General features: G+C 38.2%; 1 protein-coding gene across 1 annotated transcript in view; it reads left to right on the top strand.

Moving 5' to 3' along the window:
* LOC142496247 (low-density lipoprotein receptor-related protein 2-like) overlaps positions 1-21,423 on the top strand; it is a 73,192-nt gene extending 51,769 nt beyond the window's left edge. The window contains exons 25-34 of the mRNA XM_075602874.1: positions 6,251-6,452; positions 6,592-6,756; positions 7,001-7,198; positions 7,659-8,202; positions 8,917-9,042; positions 9,887-9,994; positions 11,600-11,836; positions 12,792-13,242; positions 20,114-20,249; positions 21,309-21,423. Coding sequence (XP_075458989.1) covers positions 6,251-6,452; positions 6,592-6,756; positions 7,001-7,198; positions 7,659-8,202; positions 8,917-9,042; positions 9,887-9,994; positions 11,600-11,836; positions 12,792-13,242; positions 20,114-20,249; positions 21,309-21,368 — 2,227 coding nt within the window. The 3' untranslated portion in view covers positions 21,369-21,423. The remainder of the gene's footprint in view (positions 1-6,250; positions 6,453-6,591; positions 6,757-7,000; positions 7,199-7,658; positions 8,203-8,916; positions 9,043-9,886; positions 9,995-11,599; positions 11,837-12,791; positions 13,243-20,113; positions 20,250-21,308) is intronic.
* The last annotated feature ends 506 nt before the right edge of the window (positions 21,424-21,929 follow it).

The raw sequence follows: 21,929 nt of genomic DNA on the forward strand, positions 1-21,929 counted from the left end.
CCTATGTGATGCCCTACTCCTGTGATAGACACCAGAATCGGGGATTATTAAAGACATTTTATATGTAAGTTACTAATTTTATTATTTGTTGCTAATACAATATCTATCTCTCATCTTGGTGCGCTTTTGTGTTTTTTCTTGTTTTGCTAATTCCTTAAGTCACCCACACGTCCCAGACAAGCCTATTTTTACAGACACGTGTTTGGCGTAAGTCTGTGTATTGCTATCAAAGCATTGGGTTTCATGGGGTTTTTGGTTGGCAAATAGACTGCATGTTATGGTCAACTTTAAAAGGGATATATGAAGCAAACTTTTTGCCCAAAATAGTAAATTACTCCCTGATTGCTAATAGGTGAAATAATAGGTGTGTGATCAGCGCTTATGTAAACAACAATTATATATAATGATAAACCTTAGATACAGAGTCCCAATGGTAGTCCTGGAGCTGCCTTAAAAAGAATTATCTGGTATCTTCCACCCAGAGTTGGATTAAGAGCTGGAAATTATCTTTTCTGGCGCTGAGGTGAGGTGTTTGAAGAATATACTTGCAATCTCTTCTGTTGAACAGTGACCTCAGGAAAAGGAAAGAAAAAAGACAAAACATGCAGGGAACCTGCAATGGTGTATTACCCAAGGGATGACAGGGTTATGCAATGAAGGAGCAATTTATTAAATTAAAATAGCAAGGTTAAAATAACCATGGATGGCATTGTTATACACACATATATAAAAAAACATATACAATACAGATTAAACTATTAGAATGATGGACTCGTGCCTCGGCACTCTCTTGCACTGCGGTGCTTAGTCCAGCAATTCTTATTCTTTGCTCCGTCTGGTATAAAATTGGAATCCTACTCACCAGAAGTGAATAGGAAATAAGCACTTGGTTTATGGTCTTTGCCGTTGATATCGCCGTTCGCCTGGTGCTGTGTTTGCCTCTGATGCCGGGGATCCGATTCAGTGCTTCCACAAGCCTCGCTTCCTGGATTGCACACGATCTGCACGGCTCGATGACGTCACCAGTGTTGAATTTCAGCTACGGTGGCTCAACGGTGCCAAAAAACCTTCCAACGCGTTTTGAAAGTACAAATGGTGTCTCTCTTCGTCAGGGATAGGTGCTGCTTGTATCTTCTCCATTAAATACACCAGTTCATAATTAAAAGCGCTTTGTGATTGGCGCAATTGCGAATAGAGTAATTAAACCATCTGCCTTTCACCTGTTGTCTTATGGAGGCAGAATTTGTTAGTTAACATTATATTATTTCCAGACATTTGAATACAGAAAGATCTCTGTGTTCTGACAAGACCTGTGTATATGGGGTACACTGACCGCTATTTATGACTAAGTGGTATTTGTTAACCCCTGTTGTCTCCCTCTAACTTTATTAGATATTTTAAATGGTTTTGGGTGAACTCAGAGATATTTATGCATTACATTGCGATGGCATACTTTAAATGACAGTCAGTGAATCTTTACACATTTTTTGATATATGATACCATTATACATGTTATGATTTTTATACACTTTCAATACGAATTGATGAACAAAATTGTAATGAACAAATATTGTAAATAAAACATTCTAATCTAATTCAACTTAGATATGGCAGAAATATATACAAATACATTCTCATATATAGATTTGCGGAATAATTTTTTTTGCGGAATATAGTTTTTGCTCAATGCAGTTGTTTTTTCCAAGACACTATTAATCTTGATGTTTAGTTGCTCAGGAAGGGAAAATCTGAGCCTACCTTGATTACAGTGGATATATAAAGTGATACATAAAGTGATAAAGTGATGTAATATTAACTACTTATGATTTGTGTTTAAAAATAAACTTAATAAACTTAACATGTGTGTTTATTGATTATCTATTAATTTGTGAGTATAATAAAAATTTTTATAAGTGATTAATAATTGATTTCAGTGTTAAGAAAATATTAATATGTGTTTATATAAGTGATATTTCTCAGTTAGTTTAATAAGTGCAATAAAGATTATATTAATGTTAATAATAATAATAATGATAATACTCATGATCATAATCAAATCGGCAGTCAAATGAGGTGGTTGTCTTCAAAGGTTTAATTGGATTACTACTACTTTAAGAAGGCTGATAAATCGAATTCAATTTTTAGACCTAATGGACTAAGTCTTCAACTCAAAAATCCAAAAGGACTCTCTTCTTGAAATAAAATTAATTTTGTCACCACCCCTCTTACTGAAATTTGGACATTCTATACCATGACACTTAAGTCCTATAGGATTTTGCGAATGGACTTTCTTGAAGTGAAGTGACACATTATGAAATTCAAATCCCCTTTTTATGTTGTAAATATGTTCTCCTAGTCTTCTCTGTAGAGTTCTGCCCGTGCGGCCCACATATTGGAGGCCACACAGGCATTCTAGGAGATATATAACATATTGACTATGGCAATTAATTCGAGTTCTAATTGGATATTCCTTTTGTGTGACCTTAGATACAAAATGTTTTATTTTAATGCTGAATTGGCAGGCTGTACATTTGGCACATGGATAATAACCTTTGACGTGATTATTTTTGGTGGCAGTGTGTTTACTGAAAGGACAACTTGGTGACAAATATGTTTTTAGATTGTTGGCTCGCCTGAAATATATTTCAGGTTTTTCTTTCAGATGTTTACTTAGAAATTCATCCTGTTTCAACAAACCCCAATATTTAGCTAAATTTTTTATTATCTGTGGTGCTAGTGTGTTATATTGTGTTATGAACGCCACTGTATTATTATCATTATGTTGATCCTTAGGTTTATATTTTAATAGATCTGATCTAGTCATGTTTCTTACAGTTTCTACTGCTTGATCTAGCTGGTGTTTATTATATTCTCTATCTAGGAATTTTTGTTTCAACTCCTGTGCCTGTGATTCAAACATATGGGATTCAGAACAATTACGTTTGATCCTGACCAGTTGTCCCTTTGGGATGTTTTTTATCCAATTTGGGTTATGGTTACTACTGGCCAGGAGAATTGTTTGCCTGCACTGGTTTATAATAAGTTTTTGTCTGTAAGGTCTTATTTTCCACATACAGTTCGAGATCCAGAAATGCAATGCTGTCCTTACTCTCTTTGAATGTGAACTTCAGGTTCCTATCGTTGTTATTAAGATATAATTTGAACCGATCTAGCTCCATAACAGAACCCCTCCAAATAAAAATGACGTCATCTATGTAGCGCCGCCACAGGACCAAATTGGCCCCCAGCTCCGCATTGGACCAGATGAAATCATCCTCCCATTTGCCCATGTAGATGTTCGCATAGCTGGGGGCAAATTTGGTCCCCATGGCGGTGCCACATACCTGTAAATAAAATTGTTCCTGAAAAAGAAAATAATTGTGTCAATATGAATTCTATAGAAACCAACAAAAATTCAGCCAACTTTGGTGGAAGGGTGTTGTCTTGTTCTAGCTTGGACAATATTGCTTCACAACCCTTTGTGTGGGTTATTACTGTATATAGTGAGGTTACATCCGCCGTCACTATTAAGAAGTCCTCCTGCCACTGAACCTCACCCAATACTTGCAAAATGTGTGTGGTGTCCCTTAAATGGGAACGCAATTTAGCCACATACTGTTGCAGATGGTGATCAATGAACTCTGATAGAGCTGATGTTAATGATCCTATCCCAGATATTATCGGGCGACCCGGTGGTCTATTCAAGTTTTTATGTATCTTCGGGATCATGTAGAATATAGGTATTCTAGGGTGAATGTTGTAAATGAATTCTTGTTCTTTCTCCCTTATTGCTCCATCTATGACTGCCTGTTCTAATATAGTAGGATTGTTATTTAACTTTTTATAAGTGTCTTTGTCCTCCAATATATGTCTGGAATCCTCAATGTAGTAGGAGGCATCCATAATTACGATGCCTCCCCCCTTGTCTGCCGACTTGATTACTATCTTATCATTATTTTCTAATTGAGTGATAGCTTCCTTTTCATGTTTGCTCAGATTTTCCCTCCCTGTCTTTTTTTCATTAATACATTTTTCTATATCCGCTGAAACCATTTCCGCAAATGATTCAACTAAATTACCCCTTGCAAATTTTGGGTAAAATGTGGAACTGGGTTTAAATTTTTTTTAACTTTTCCTCTGTCCTCACATCTTGATTTGTATTAGATGTCTTGGTGTTTTTTGCAAAGAATCTTTTTAATGCCAACTTTCGAATGAATTTTTGTACATCCACATGTACCTCAAAATGATTCGGGCCACATGTTGGAGCGAATGTTAGCCCTTTGCTCAAAACTAATAAAGTTAGAGGGAGACAACAGGGGTTAACAAATACCACTTAGTCATAAATAGTGGTCAGTGTACCCCATATACACAGGTCTTGTCAGAACACAGATCTTTCTGTATTCAAATGTCTGGAAATAATATAATGTTAACTAACAAATTCTGCCTCCATAAGACAACAGGTGAAAGGCAGATGGTTTAATTACTCTATTAGCAATTGCGCCAATCACAAAGCGCTTTTAATTATGAACTGGGGTATTTAATGGAGAAGATACAAGCAGCACCTATCCCTGACAAAGAGAGACACCATTTGTACTTTCGAAACGCGTTGGAAGGTTTTTTGGCACCGTTGAGCCACCGTAGCTGAAATTCAACACTGGTGACGTCATCGAGCCATGCAGATCGTGTGCAATCCAGGAAGCAAGGCTTGTGGAAGGACTGAATCGGATCCCCGGCATCAGAGGCAAACACAGCACCAGGCGAACGGCGATATCAACGGCAAAGACCATAAACAAAGTGCTTATTTCCTATTCACTTCTGGTGAGTAGGATTCCAATTTTATACCAGACGGAGCAAAGAATAAGAATTGCTGGACTAAGCACCGCAGTGCAAGAGAGTGCCGAGGCACGAGTCCATCATTCTAATAGTTTAATCTGTATTTTATATGTTTTTTTATATATGTGTGTATAACAATGCCATCCATGGTTATTTTAACCTTGCTATTTTAATTTAATAAATTGCTCCTTCATTGCATAACCCTGTCATCCCTTGGGTAATACACCATTGCAGGTTCCCTGCATGTTTTGTCTTTTTTCTTTCCTTTTCCTGAGGTCACTGTTCAACAGAAGAGATTGCAAGTATATTCTTCAAACACCTCACCTCAGCGCCAGAAAAGATAATTTCCAGCTCTTACTCCCTGATTGCTACTACATTGCTACGAAGTTACACAAATGACCAAATTCAGAATTTTGCAGTGAAAATAATTTCACCTCCATTGGAGAAGATATTGGGAGTTATAAATCTACTTCTAGTAGCATATGCATATACAAATCTGACATACAGGCATTTTCTTTGTTTAATGCAACTTTTGGGTGGGGAAAAGATGCTTAATTGCCAGACCCAATGTTTTGCTTTGTTTTTTGTTAAATTTGGAACAATGAATGTGCTTTAATCGTGCTGCTTACAATCAAAAAGTGAGAACTTTATGAATAAAGTTAAACTAGAATCACGTTTGCAGGAAACAATTTATATTTTAATTGGGGATTTGTAGTTTCTACAAAGCCTTTCCGTATTTTGTTTTTTAAATTATTTTTAGAAATGGGTTTTTACTGCTTACCTATTAAGCATATTTAATTAGTAAAAACTAACATGTATGTTTTTTCCTTCGCTTTGTAATAAAATGTAGGGCTGTATGCATCTTTTTCATATTGCACTTCTTGGGTTAAAATTAGAGCAAAATACATTGATACAATGTGTGGCAGCTTGTGATTTGGAGAGTGTAAAATTGAGTTTAACAACCTGCACTCTGTAACAAAGTTGAACAATGCATTTGGAACTTGGAGCACAAAACAGAGTATCAAACTTTTCTGTGAATTGATGCATAGACCTCCAAAGGTCCATTTTCTTTGTCTAATTGCAATTTTATTCAACTATTGCAAAATTACATTTCCATGTTCTAGCATCATAAACCCTATAAGACTTCTCTGTAGTCTTCACAGTAGATAAGCATATGCTTTAGTAGTGGCTTTATAATTGTAGGAGGAGCGTTCGTAACTCCCTTCTCCCCTCTCCCTAAGGAGGCCAAGCAAAACATTGCTCTACCATGTGGTCCTGTCTGGCCAAGTGATGGGGCCAAGTTGTGTGCCACGTATTAAGTGATTTGTTCATCAACTCTTGCTATTGCGGGTAGTTTTAGACCATTCTATGTACTGCATTATTTTGACTACATTTCTTGTCAATCCTTTTTGTATAGATTAATGTACTGGTCTGAAATTGGAGTGCAGCCTCGAATTGAACAAGCTGGCATGGATGGCAGTCAGAGAAAAATACTTATTACAGAACAACTTGGTTGGCCAACTGGATTAGCCCTTGACCTTTTGAGCTGGAAAATCTACTGGTCTGATGACAAATTTCACTGTATTGGTTCAGCCAATTTGGATGGCACAGACATTAAGGTACATACTGTAGCAACTGTTTTTTTTTTTTGTTTGTTTGGTTTTTTTTTTCCCTTTTTCTCTCCCCCCAAACCCACACAAAGTTTTATTTTTTTTTTTTTTAATATATATATATGCATTCAATTTTTTCCATGTGTAGGTGCTTCAGCTGACAAAAATTCAAAGTCCCTTCTCCTTGACTGTATTTGAGGATGAGATTTACTGGTCTGAAATAAAGGCGAGAACTGTGCAAAAAATAGACAAGAAGACTGGCAAAAATTGGACCCTTGTAATGAAACGACATGGTCAACCATATGGACTTAAGGTATCAGTTTACAATTCATTGAAACAAATTGTTGACTTAAGAACTTCCCATGGAAGTGTGCAGTGGCGTTCAATGATCGCTTCTTTCACTTTAAACCATAGGCATTTTTTATACACACTTTTTTTATAGATTGGCAGTGCAATGTCCTGAGTGGCATTTTGTGGAAAATATTACAGGCAAAAGGAAGCTGCTTGATAAAATGATTTCTCCATGATTAAATCTAGATGCTGGTCTTGCATTTTAGGTGATGCATGAAGTGTTGCAGCCAAGAGTAGACAACCCCTGTCAGAATCTCGGGTGTTCCCACTTGTGTCTTATTGGTCCTGGTTTGGAAGGAAGCTGTTGGTGCCCTATGGGACTTCTGCTCTCAAATGGCTTTAACTGTGTTGCCTTCACGGATTCTCCATTTCTGCTGATGGCATCCCCAACATCTGTTACTCAGGTATTGCTGTTAAGCTCCATGTAGCAAACTTTTCTGTCGTGTTTTTGTTATCAGTTACATGCGCTTTTTTTATTTTGTTTTTTATGTGCCCCTTTTAGTACCTTTTATACAGTACTGTGGATTTTTTTTTCTTGTGAAACGTTTCACCAGACTTCATAGGGCTAATGTCGCAAAATGAGTTGTGCTTTTTGCAACGTCCAGTAATATCACCAGACAGTGAACAAAATATGGTGTCTACCCTATTTAAAGTCTTTGCATTAAGTGTATCAAACATATTTTTCCTAGTTTGACCTTGAACATGTCTACTTAAGAGTTCACAGTTGTCCAACTTTTAGTGTTCAAAATATTTGAACAGTGCATGCGTTCCCTAAGCACCGATCTTTAATTTCTCTTATGGTTTAAATGGACAATTTAACATTTTCCATAATGTGATCTAACCCAAAATCTATTTTCTTTGCAGATCTATTTACAAAAACTAACCTTAGTTGGTCGTAAGGCTCTTCCACAGAATAAAGTTATACCTTTGGCGAATGTGAACCAGCTTTCATCTATTGACTATGTGGTGCAAGATCGTTCCCTTATTTTTGCTGTTGTAAACGGTGGCTACGTAGCATCAACTAAAATGAAAGATTCTGACTCTCAGGACTGGAAAATAGTCTTGTCGGTAGAAGACAGTGTCATTTCTCTGGCTGTAGATTGGATAACTGGAAACCTTTTCTGGATAAGTACCTCAAAGCCATATATTCAGGTTGCTTCTTCAAATGGACTGTACAAAACCATATTGATTAATGATGACCTTTATCGTCCATCTTGCATTTCCATACACCCACCCAGTAGTACTATGTGTTACTCTGATATGGGCTCAGAAGACCAAAAGAATAACCCAAAGATAGAGTGCGCCTTCATGGATGGAAACAAGAGGAAAACCATATGGAAGAAGAGCAAAATGGTGGTTGGGCTTGTGTTTACAGACTCAGGAACACGACTTTATTGGGCTGATAGAAGTAAGAACATTTAATTACCACACGCTAATGTAATTTCCTAAATGTACTTTCTGAATAGTTTTGCTTTCTTGTACAAATCATTAAGTTCTATGTAGCAGACATGATTCTGTTGCATGTGCATTTCTCCTTTTTTAAAAGAGTAGTTTTTATGAAGTGCTTACTATTAAATATATAAAGATTTGTAGGTTTGAAGAGGGTACTCAGAGGTGGTAATTTTAATGTAACTTTGAACCAATTCTTGATGGGTCTATTTCTTCACTGAAGATTAATTGTAGCACAAATACTGTACCATGGACATTTGCTGATTTCTAGAAACTGAATACAATTGTCTAAAACTGCTTTGGTGATACAGTTTGCTCTTATAAAAGGCATCTGTTTTTAACTGAAAGGTCATAATGTGTGGTCTTGTTTAGCCACTTGCGAATACTCACTAGACAAATACCAACTATAAAGCGGATTGTGTAATGGTGCTACCGTATCTGAGTTGGCAGAAGTCCTTGTTTGGAATTTCAGAATGTTGACCATTTTGTAGTCTACACAAACGTATTGTGCATCAATGCTTTCAAAATATCACGTTATTTGATTTATAGAACTGGGAGCATAATAGCAATATGCCCCCACTTGGGCATTTAGCTGTGTCTAATCGCTCTTGAACGATGGAGCCGTAAAACTTATCATACAGCAAATATAGACTTGATCTTGTGTTTATTGTAGTGCATGATACAATTGAAACAATGAAGTTGGATGGATCAAAGTACAAAGTTATCCAAATTGGACTGCATGACCTGGATCTATTTACAGCAGGAGAAGGCATGTTGCTCTGGACAACGCCTTCTAATGGTAGGTTATTTTAAATATTATTGGGATTTTCAAAATTTTCCAGTGTCGTACAGGTAGAATCTAAAAAAAAAAATCAACGTAACCATATCATAGTAAAATAATTGTTACCACGGTTAATGTATGCTTGCACAGTTGCAGCACTATGATTTTAAAGCAGTAGTTCACAAATCTTCTCCAGGACCACTGGCCATTCCAGGTTTCAGGGATAACCAATGCACTAGCACTTTTATTATCCTTTGCATATACAGTGGTTGCTTACAAAACCTGATCTCAACCCAGCGAAAAGGTTGACTCTGATTTTTCCTTTTTTAACTTGGTCAACAGTGTGATTATGAGCTTGTTGACAGTGACTGCTGATGAAAAGAAATGTATTTGCTGGTAATATTTGTAGTGAATAATTTTATTTAAAGGCATTTTGAAGGATGCTGTCACGCATGAAGCTTTATTAATCTGTCCTAAGTATACATGTATAAGAATACAAACATCTGTCTACTAGAAAGAATACTTATTAAATAAATGGGAAATCCATTCAGAATGCAAGGTTACAATACCACAGATGAGGTTATGTATTATTGGGAGGAGGGGGTGGGGGGGTAGTACTACTGCTTAAAGATAGTAAAAATACTATTAAATTAAACCCATGCTGAATGACACTATTGATTTTTGTTTTTTTTTAAATTGACTAGGCAATAAATGTATTTTATTTTTGCAAGAACATTCTTTAGGCTATAGTGCTCTCGGCCTAGTCATGAAGGAGCATAAAAAGTATTGTGGCAAAATTTATCCACAGATTTTGATGACAATGCAATATTACCAAGAATTTTCCGTTTCATCTCTGAAATAGGTACAACAAAAGTCTGGTATAGCAAAATTGAAGTTCAAGAACATGGATGGTTTCAAGTGGACCAAAGGGTGGTAGATATAAAATTGTACAGCAAACGTACTCAGCAAGGTGAGCATGATCTGCACCTTTCCGTACTTGACATTTTCTGTCACTATTCTGGTATCCATATCTTCACAAGTCAGATCCACAGACCAACTCCTCTGCAAATACTCTATTCTATCTGCACAGCCCATGATGAACACCGTTCCTCTCCTCCCAATCCTGCATCAAGGGTGTTTTTTGTTTTTTGTTCTCTTCCATTTCTCTGAACAACCGAAACAATTTAATACTGCCAGCCACCTTTTAAACTTGTGATTTCCATGTTCCCCTCGCTTGGTTTTAGGTGATCAGATCTTTTGTATGATGGATGACTAACTATCCTAATGTAACTAAAATATTTTTGTTAAATTATTTTCTTACACCCATTATCATGCTGTGGAACATGTTGGTACAGATGCAGCCACAAGAATTAGAACTCTTGCCTGGGAAATTCTGGGGCAGTCACAGTAAATGCCTCAACATTTCTGTGAGATTCTCAATGGCCCATCGGATTAACAGCAGGGGTCCCATTCAGTTTCAATGGCACTTCAAGGACCCCCCGCTGTGTTAATCCGATGGGCCATTAAGAATCTCACAGATGTTGTTGAGGCATTTACTGTGAGACTGCCCCAGAATTTCCCAGGTAAGTGTTATAATACTGGTGGCTCCATCTGTACCTTTAACAATATTGCAATATCATAAAAGGCAACCTTAATGAGTAGGCTCACTTCTAGTTCCGAAATATAATTTTTTTTTAATTGTTGCAATATAAAAAACAAAAAAACAAATTTGACTCCCTGCTGTACTACATATGAATTATATTGATCCCTTTTTTTTTTGTCAAAAAAGGGGGGGAAGGAGAACACAAAATGGATGTCTCCTAAAAGAATTCACTATACTGCACTCCTACATTCCTTAAAATTTAACTTTTAACTTTTAATAAATTTACATAAAACATATGTTACCAAAACGCCGTGTATGGTGAATTAAAAATAAATTAAATTGACAATACCACGCATCCGTGTCAATGAATATACGTTGGAATGGTCTCAAACAACTGAATGTAGTTGAGACTACAAGACAGAGGACGCTAATAGTCAGGGTATAAACCCCTCTGTGGCACCTATGTGACCAAGTGAGTATATATAGATATAGCCTACTCAATGTGTGATTTTATAATAAAAATTCAGGAGTCCTGCTTTAACCTATATACCACAGAGCACTTAGGGATAATAGTATATAGTCCTCTGTCTTGTAGTCTCAACTACATTTAGTTGTTTGAGACCATTCCAACGTATATTCATTGACACGGATGCGTGGTATTGTCAATATAATTTATTTTTAATTCACCATACACGGCGTTTTGGTAACATATGTTTTATGTAAATTTATTAAAAGTTAAATTTTAAGGAATGTAGGAGTGCAGTATAGTGAATTCTTTTAGGAGACACATCCATTTTGTGTTCTCCTTCCCCCCCTTTTTTGATTCACTTTCAGTTCACAGTTTTGCACCCACATATTTGATTACCATTATTATCTACTTATTACTTTTTCAATTTGTGTGGCTTTGTGATCACTCCCTAACTCCCGTGTTTTCTCTTTTTTTTTTTTTTTTTTTGTCCCTAAATACCACAGGCAGCAATGGTTGCTCTGAAAACAATGGGGGTTGTAGTCAGATTTGTGTGCCAAACCCTGAAGGCCGCACATGCAAATGCTCTGCTCGCCACCGACTGACCAGTGGTACTCTGTGCTTGGAAGAGACTAAATGCCCTGAAGGATCCCAGCCCTGCAAAGATGGATTGAAGTGCATTCCTGTGAACAAAGTGTGTGATCGCCAAGCTGACTGCTTGGATGGGTCTGATGAGAAAAGTTGTGAGTACAATTTGTGCTTATTTCATGCAATATACTACAAAAGTAACTTAAATCATCCAAATTGTTGCACACACTGTATGTAAATTGATCTTTACAGTACCTAGGTACTTTCACATGCAGTATTTTTAAATGTACTCATGGAAATGTGAAATTCATGAAATGTACCTTAAGCACTGAATGACAGTTTGTTGGATATTAATGCAATATAATGTTGCACTTGAATGTCTGGTTTGAATCTTTATTCACCATTTTAAAATGGTCTCCTATGGAAATAAAGTGTCTTGTATTAGTGCTTGCATTGTGCCTAATAGACTGTACAGATACAGCAACCACAAATAAATGTGCCAAAAGCTAGCACTGAATATTGAATTGGACTTCAGAGACAACGTTTTACTAATGAGGATGTTTACATAATGGATAGTATAACATGTCCAATATGTGGTTTTGGAAGATTTCATGTTGGCTTCTAATTGTCAGATACATAGTTGCACATGTCTGATTCATTGCTAATATAATTGAACATTGGTTAAATCTGTCCTTTCTGTAAAGATGGGACTGTTGCAAAAGGTTTGTATGCTATATTAAAAAAAATCTGCAAAAGAATTATTACAAACTTCTTACACCCCTTTCCCCACCAAAATCTGTGTTTTGAACATTGACTGTATCCTGGGGGGTGTGACATCATGGTTTTCTTACACTCTAGCATCTGGGGCAACTTTGGTAACTTTTTGACTGCACTGGGCTCCGGGATATGATCGGCTCAGACTGCTGCTTTAAATAATGGAAAGGTCCTTGAGTGTGGAATCCTAAGATCTTGTATGTTTTTTTTGTTTTCAGAGCGAGGTCCTGTGCAAACTATTTCACAAACACTGTGTGGCCTTTTAATGCCATCAACCTGTGCAATGGAATGGACATTTTTGTAAGTGTTTTGACCTCCCGTTTTTCACTGTTTCAGGTGAATATCTTGACAAAGGCCGGAAAAGAAAACCAGTGACTATACCGCCACCAGCAACCAAAGGGAGAATTGCTGCAACTCTATATGAGCCTACAGGTGGATTTCATGATGAAAAGGGAGATGTGCTAGTTTTAAAGACACTATCTCCATATCATGAAAGCAGTACTACATTTGTAGAGGTAGAAGATACGGAATACAGTAATGAAGATTTTGGGAAGAACATGGAGTCTAGGCCTTGCAACACAGAGACCTGTAACATGAGAGGAGAGTGTATGGTTGAAAATGGTGCAGTGAAATGTCAGTGCATGCTTGGCTATAATGGCGACTTCTGTGAGAATGGGATAAAACCATTGGCTGTTCCACTGACAGTCGGCACAATTGGAGTCCTCCTTTTAATTGCTGCAGCTGCAGGATTGTTTGTGTACGTAACAAAACGAAAAGCATTACAAAGGTGAGTACGATACCTGCTGAAGGCAATTACCATTTGACTTTTCTGATTGCAGGCTTTTCTAGAATTGACTAACACAGAATACTTTGACCTTCTGACTTTAAGAATGTAAAGTAGAGTAACTCCTACGCATATCTCTAAGCCAAACGGTCAGTCGTTAAAGGCGCTTGACTGAACTATAAGACCGAAATACCAGTAAATTAGATCAGCCTCGCATCCTTTGGAGTTGCTTTTAAATCCTATTAAGGCTTTATGCTGTGCAGTTTAACTACTGAATGTGCAGGTTTTTGTATAATTATGCAGTACAGCTGCCATCTTTCAAGGGTGTTAAAAGAATATTAAATACTTAATGACTACAAATGTATTCATTTAGCTCTTACAACCACTTGTAACTAAAATGATATGGCACTTGGTATTCAGCACTAAATATATATAACTAGCTGATATGCCCGGGCGTGGAAGGGCGGGGGGGAGGGGAGTGGAAGGGCGGGGGGGGAGGGGCGTTGAAGGGCAGGGGGGGCCAAGGGGCGGGAGGGGGGCGAAGGGAGGGGTGGGAGGGGGGCAAAGGGCAGGGAGGGGCGGGGGGACAAAGGGCAGGGAGGGGTGGGGGGGCAAAGGGCGGGGAGGGGTGGGGGGGCAAAGGGCGGGGGGGAGGGAGGGCAGGGGGAGGAGGGGCAGGTGGAGAGTGGCAGGGGACAGCGGGGGGGGTGAGCGGGTGAGGGAGAACGCCGGGTGAGGGAGTGGCCTATGGGTGGTGAGAGCCGTGGGGAGCACTCTCGGGGATGGTCAGCTGGGGGAGCGGCCTATGTGAGGGGAGAGCCGCAGAGAGCGTGAGCGTGGGGGGGGGGGGGGTGTGTGTCTCTCAGTCTCTCAGTCTCTCCTTTGGCCCGTCACTCCGCCTCAGGCCAATGAGAGGTGTGCGGGGGCGGGCGGGCCAAGGGAGCAATCTCATTGGCCTGGCCCAAGGTCCAATGGGATTGCCGCTAGGGACACAGGGAGGGACACAGGGAGACACATACAGACACGGACACATATGATGCTTTCAGAAATATATAGTAAGATATAATTTTTCAGCTACTGGCCCTGCCCCAAAGAGCTTACAATTAAGTGCCTGAGGCACATGGTGATGGTGACTTAGCCAGGATCACATGGAGCCGATACCGACATTTTAACTTTATTCAGTCATTGTTTTCAGAGTTCATGCCTTGACACATTGAGCCCTTCAATTGCCATACAATTCTGTCAATTTTAGGCCATGAACAAATATAAAGAAACTTCTTTTGTTTTTGTAATTAAGAAAAGCATACTACACACTACAAACTACAAACTAGGTTCACCTACTAAACTAACAATATCGCTTTATTTTTTCTTGGGCTAAGGATGGATGCCTGTATCAAGATTTGTACCTTGAAAGAGGGGAAAATAATCCATACTAATACATACATCAACTTATATAGCCCACATGGCAGAATCTAACCTGTTGTGTTCCTCTCTTTCCCCCCCCCCCTTCAGCTGAGAGTAGAACAGTTTGTTACTGGCCTGGGTATGATAGGATGGTTCACCTCCACTCTGTATTACTACCATTCCTTGCAGCACCTGCCTTATTTTGTTTGTGAAAGACTGCCTTCAGGACGCCTATACCAGGCTCTGGCAGCCTGATGCTCCCCAGATGAGTCAACCCTCTGACCTGTACACTGGCGACACACTTTATTCGAGCTCGGCTAGTTCCACGAATTCGGGTATACCCGGGTGTATTGAGGTTTGTGACTGTTTTCTGCCTGAGTGCATTGAGTTATTTTCCAGGCAGGGATTGAAGCATTTTATTCCCGCTGGCTGCAATTCTGCACAGTATATATATATATATATATACTGCATTACAATTCATGAATTTATGCCATCTGGTAGACACGCGAAGCATTGCAGCCTATTAAATCCTAATCATTATCATTTAACAGATCAGCCGCCCATCAGCCAGGCATGAACCCAGGCTGGGAAGGCAAATGCAACGGGGCTTGTCAGAGGTGAGGAGCGGCGCATTCCAGGTATCTGCCAGGTACATACTGGGTATTTGCTCGAATAAAGTGTGTCGCAGCAGTACCTTTTTGTTATGCTCAGGGGAGAGATGACCTGGTCTTTTGAAGCTCACCAAAGAGTGGTCTGCCACCAAGGACAAGAGCATATTCGGTTAGACCAATTCTGTGCGTAAATGTAAATTAATCATGCGTGCCGATATGGTGTCTCCACAATGTCATTGCACGTGGAATCTAACTGTGCCAGAGTGCATGGTCATTGCCCCTAAAGAAGCAATACTAAACTCTGGGATTTGCTCTGTGGCAGCAATTGCTGAGCTATGGTCTAGCTAGAACTCTAAATCTAGAACCTGGTATATGAATTAGAAACTGGTACTTGGAGGAAGACAAGGTTTTTGTAATATCCAATGGATGTCACAAAGTTGACATCACTATCTGCAGCATGAAGATTACTCTGGCCCCAGCCTTTGTCTACAGGGTCCTCGTTAAAATATCAGGTAGTGATCCTTTCTTTTCTGGGGAACTTCTTATTTGGAGATGCCTTTTAATTGCCTCCAGATATATTGGATATCAGAGGGGGTGGGTGTTCTACCACAGAAGAAGCAAAGAATGTCTGCTTTTGTAAGATGACCTAGACAATAGTTGGTATCATAGAGCTTGTTCACATTCTTTAAAGCTACTTTTGTATTTTTAAACCTCAATTATTGGAATTCAGACCCAGACCTCTGCAAGGTCCAGGTGAGTTAGGCAAAAAAAGCAGCCGTCTTGAAGCTTCCAGGCTCCAGATACAGATCCAGTGACCAAGTCAATCCTTCTTGGATAAGGGGGCCCATAACACCAGACAAGTGGGTTCTTGAATTTGGAAGTGTTGTAAAGAATTCCAGTGTCTGCCATAAAAGGATTACCTTCTATCCTCTAATCCATAGAAGTGACTATTTCAAGCACTCCAGTCCATAACTGCCCAGTAGGACTAGAAGTTTCCAAATAAGGATTCATGAAGTGTCTAGAGGGTTCAGATCAGTGTATAGATTTGAAGAGGGTCGATCAGTTTCTGTAAGTCCAACATCATTGTATGGAACCTCTCTGGTTAGTCCTGATCAGTTTAGAGGGAAATGTGTAGGTAAGCTATAAGCATTTGTCAATGATGGACAAATTCTCAACATCAAATCAGCAATATTTTTTCAGTTTCCACCTTCTATTTGTGTTTGCAACACCATCACAAACCTTCACATTGGAGCCATGGCCAATGGTAGCATACTTTCGTCAGAATTTATTTCCGTGAACCCTTATTTAGACAATTCTTCTGAAAGCTCTTTCAGAGCAGATGGCAAGCTCTCAATCTGAAAGAAGGTAATGGCTTTACTTACAAAATTGGGATGGATCATCAACTCTGTCTATATACTGCTCAGTTACATTTTTAAGAACTTTTATTCAACACGAGGGTCAGAAGGGTCTTCCTTTTTGAATCTTCAGCATTTACCAGGAAGTTGCATTTCTTCTTGGAAGCTGTCCTGTGGCAGAACTACTTATACAAGTAGTGTTGCAGGAATGACCCTGCGGGTAAGGTTCCCCTTTGTTTTACCTTTTTCTCAAGTAGATTCCTTTATAGAACAAAGATCCAAAGGTCAGGAACTGTGATATAAATTTACACACCAGAAAGACTTTCAAGCTTCCAACTTGGACGATCCTTGCATCTCTTTGGCTAAGTCCCTCATGTCAGGATAATTTGTTCAAGGAAAGTGAAATTTGCAAGAACTGCAAATGCATCAGTGGGGGCAAATTCAATTCAGATGGCAATAAAAACAAGGTTGGACAACATAACGGCTATAATGTACATAAATCCTAAAGGTGATGCAGTGAGGAAGCTAGGAATTATCCAAATATCAAAGCCTATGACTTGGACAGAAAATTAATACACATGATCTCAGTCTATATTGTGAGGTGAAACTACAGTAGAGGCGGGCTTCCTCAATCGCTATCTGTTTTTCCATGCGAGTGTGTAGAAAAGTTTATAAAGACTAGGGGAAGAACCTAAACCAAAGTGCAGAAGTAGATTTTATGGTTGGAAGATTCACAGGCACTGATTGATGCAAGATGCATTTTCAATCCAATGGCAACTCCCCTTATTTTCTCAATCTTCTTGTCCAAAGGCTTAGAAACAGATCAAGAAGGATCAGCTGGTGCTGATTTTTGTCCCATTTATGGCTAAAAAGACACTGGTTTGCCAATCTGATTATTCTGGCAAAGGAACCTATTTTTAATCTTCCAAGCAGGGTTTGGTTACTCAAACATACATTATTTATTCCAATGTGGAGGTAGAGGGGCACACTTATTATTTTATTTTTACACGTGCCCTGTCCCTTTAGACATGGCCACTAATACAGTTAGGTCCGGAAATAATTGGACAGTGACACAATTTTCATAATTTTGGCTCTGTACACCACAATGTATTTGAAATGAAACAACCGAAATGCAATAGAAGTGAAAACGTTCAGCTTTATTTCAAGGGGTTGAACAAAAATATCATATGAAACGTTTAGGAATTGCATCCATTTTCATACAGTCCCCTTATTTCAGGGGCACAAATGTAATTGGCAAATTAACACAACCATAAATAAAATGTTCATTTTTAATACTTTGTTGAATCATTTGCCGGCAATGACTGCTTGAAGTCTGGAACGCATGGACACCACCAAACGCTGTTTCCTCCTTTTATGAAGCTTTTCCATGCCTTTACTGCAGATGTCTTTTGTTTGTTTTTTGTTTTTTTTCAGGCATCTTTCTGTACCTTAAGTTTTGTCTTCAGCAAGTGAAATGCATGCTCGATCAGGTTGAGATCAGGTGATTGACTCGGCCATTGCAGAATATTCGACTTCCTTGCCTTAAACTCCTGGGTTGCTTGCGCAATATGTTTTGGGTCATTGTCCATCTGTAAAGAGAAGCGCCGTCCAATCGGCTTCACTGAATTTGGCTGAATCTGAGCAGGCAATATATCCATATACACTTCAGAAGTTATCGGTCTGCTTCTGTCTTCTGCCGCATCATCAAACACTAGTGACCCAGTGTCATTGTAAGCCATGCATGTCCATGCCATAACTGCCTCCACCATGTTTTACAGATGTGGTATTCTTCGGATCATGAGCCGTTCCAAGCCTTCGCCATATTTTTTTCTTCCCATCATTCTGGTACAGGTTGATCTTGGTTTCATCTGTCCAAAAAATGCTTTTCCAGAACTGGGCTGGCTTTTTTAGATATTGTTTGGCAAAGTATAATCTGGCCTTTCTATTCTTGAGTCTTACAGTATGGTTTGCACCTTGTGGCGAACCCTCTATTTGCTCTCAGTCTTCTCTTTATGGTAGACTTGTATAATGATATGCCTACCTCCTGGAGAGTTCTTCACTTGGCTGGATGTTGTGAAGGGCTTTTTCTTTACCATGGAAATGATCCTACGATCATTCACCACTGTCTTCCGTGGACGTCCAGGCCTTTTTGTGTTGCAGAGCTCACCAGTGCGTTTTTTTTTTTTTTTTGTCAGAATGTACCAAACGGTTTTTGGCCACTCCTAATGTTCCTGCTATCTCTCTGGATTATCTTTTTTGCAGCCTAAGGATGCCCTGTTTAACTTGCATTGAGAGCTCCTATGACCGCATGTTGAGTTCACAGCAACAGCTTCCAAATGTGAATGTCACACCTGGAATCAAATCCAGACATTTTACCTGCTTAATTGATGAAATAACAAAGGAATAGCCAACACCTGTCCATGAAAAAGCTTTTGTGTCAATTGTCCAATTACTTTTGATCCCTTGAACAAGAGGGGGCTATATACTAAAGAGAAGTAATTCCTAAACACTTCCTCCGATATGAATGTAAATACCCTCACATTAAAGCTGACTGGCTGTACTTTAAGCCCATATTCATTATTTAACTAACTTGAATTTATTTTGGTAAACAGCTGAAATAACTTGTATCAGTGTCCAATTATTTCTGGACCTAACTATCTATTTGTATATTTTCAGCAATACAAACTTGTAACTGTCATTTCAACATTATAAAATGTTGAAATGAACTCTGCCTGTGAGAAGAATTGGATTCTGGCAATATTTTTTAATGTTCTTGAGGATAACAATGGTGTTTCCCATTGCACATTAAAATAGTTTAGAGACCAAGTCCCTATTGTGTATGACACTGACCTTGATCACAAAAATAATTCTTGAAGTTATAAACTTAATGGATGGAATAAGGCTTCAGGCTTTTGCCATTTAATACCTTATCAAAACACTTGTACTTGGCGCTTCACAGCAGTAATACACGTGACAACCATATACATACTAATTGCACATAGTGGGAAGAAGTGCTTCAGACATAAAGGTGACACTTCTCCCAGAGCTCACAATCTAATTTCAAGTTCTAGCAAAGAAAAATGTCTGATTTCAACTATAAAGCGGCACTCTAAAACATTTTTAAAGATAATCACTTTACATGTGTATGGAAAGCAAACATTGCCCTTTTAATAACTTGCAGGGAAAGCTGAAGTGTTGCTTGATATATAGAGCAGAACATGATCGATTTGGTTTATTTGACATGGTGATATAGAGAATCGATAATCTCCATTCAACCCATAACCTGCACAAAATCCATATGCAAATGGCACTTGGTTTTCTTCAAGTACTGTAGATGCACCATTATCAAGTAAATGAACCCCAATTATCTCGCACAACAAGAAGTTCCAAAAGTAGATTCTAATTGTTAAAAAAAAAAAAAAAAAAATATGACTGACTAGAGTAACAACTGCTTGTTTCAGACAAAAACCTGAAACCAATGTATTTTTATAAAAATGTTCACAGAACTTTAAGCTCTGCATCTTCTAGAACTCTGACTCGAGAAGCTTCTAAGGATGTAGAAGAAGAAACTGAAAACTTTGCGTCAACTGAAACCTTTGTCAATGACGCCTTTGATTCAGAAGGGTTTGATACTGAACGGGTAAGATCTTTTGCATGCCATCCACTTGTTAATATCGTAGTTTTCAAGCTCCAGGATAGAATACAATATTTTAATCATTTTAGTTCCCACAAAGCATTATGGCTTGTGAATTTCCTGATTAAAAATAGGACTGGCTCAGTCAGTTTCAAACTTCAACTTGAGCCACTTAAGTCTTGGCTTTTACACAAAGTATTATTGTACAGTAGTTGGGCAAGTGGTGTGCACAGTCATACACACCCATTCCAATATGAAGAGCTTTGCCGGTGATTCCACACCCATGGACAACAATCTGTATGAGTTCTCGTAGGCCCCTTATAAAGTTTGAGGTGACCCATCATTGTAATTGACTCAAATTTCATTTTCGCCTGATATAAAGCTTATTGAATTGGGGCTTTAGTAGGAAATGAGTTGATGTAATGAAATGTTACTCTGCCTCCAAGAGGCAGACATCTCAACCTGGTGATTTTGCCATTTATGTAGTCTTTTGATGAATGTTAATGAACATAGTGCTGAATAGAAAAATGCTATTTTATTCAATATAACATGGTGCATTGCAATAACTATTCAGTAATGTATTGCACTGCTTTATATTACAACCTATTCATTAGTGTAGTCCTGAGACTGCTTTAAGCTGGTGTGAAAATATCTTTAATAAATATTAGATATAGTTCATATAAATTGTGCCCAATTTTGCAATTTATAATTTCCTTAGTTTAATATTTAGAAAGTAAAAATAGAGGATGCAGGACATTGTATCTACTACTAATCTGACATTTAAGATGTATACCTTTTTTAGGCAGAGCTACAAACTATTTTAAACCAGCTTTCAAGTTACAGTACTTGTATGAGAATTGCCATTTATTACAGGGTTATGTTTTGATGCATTGGCTATTAAAGTTACAAAAATAATATTAAAATGTAAATCTGCTTGAATCTCCTTATTTAGAAGGGGAGGGAAGTTGGACACTCCCAAAACTTTGCCACTTGGTTATCTGTATTTGGTATAGTATTTTCCCCAAAGTCTTTATGAAGGTCTTTAATTTCATCTTTCTTTCACAGGAGCTGGAAATTCCTTTGAAGTTGCGTGCAATTCTGCAGAGCCAAGAAGCTAATTTATGAATTAATGTGCCAATAAAGAGAATCTGAACAGCTTTTGTAACGGTCACTTCTAAAAAGTGTGATCTCATCTAAACTTTGTTATTTACAGTTCTATGATGAAATAAATCAGAAGCTTTGAATGCAGTGTGTAACTCTTATTTCCAACAAGGCCAGGCTTTTTTTTTTTTTTTTTTATATCACAAGGCAAATTGATATATTGCATGCATCACTGGTAATAGATTAAATTTAATCCATTTACAACCAATTTTGCGCTTATAACAATTCATCTAAGGGATATATTCACTAATTTGTGATGTGATCAAGACCATTAATTTGAATGCACTTTATGGATATAACAAGGAGTTTTGTGGCTACCATAAATGTTCCAGGAAGAGTTCAGACGAAACTAAACTTAAATCTAAAGTATAATTATTTAGATATTGGACTTGCAATATGTGCTTATTATGTTATTTACAGTATTTATTATGGTCATTATGAAGGCATCCGAGAGGATAAATAAAGTATAGAGAACCATCAGCACAAATATTTATTGCTTAAGTGCCAACATTTCAGACAAGGACA

This window comes from Ascaphus truei, chromosome 1, assembly GCF_040206685.1.
Source record: "Ascaphus truei isolate aAscTru1 chromosome 1, aAscTru1.hap1, whole genome shotgun sequence".
Lineage (NCBI taxonomy): Eukaryota > Metazoa > Chordata > Amphibia > Anura > Ascaphidae > Ascaphus > Ascaphus truei.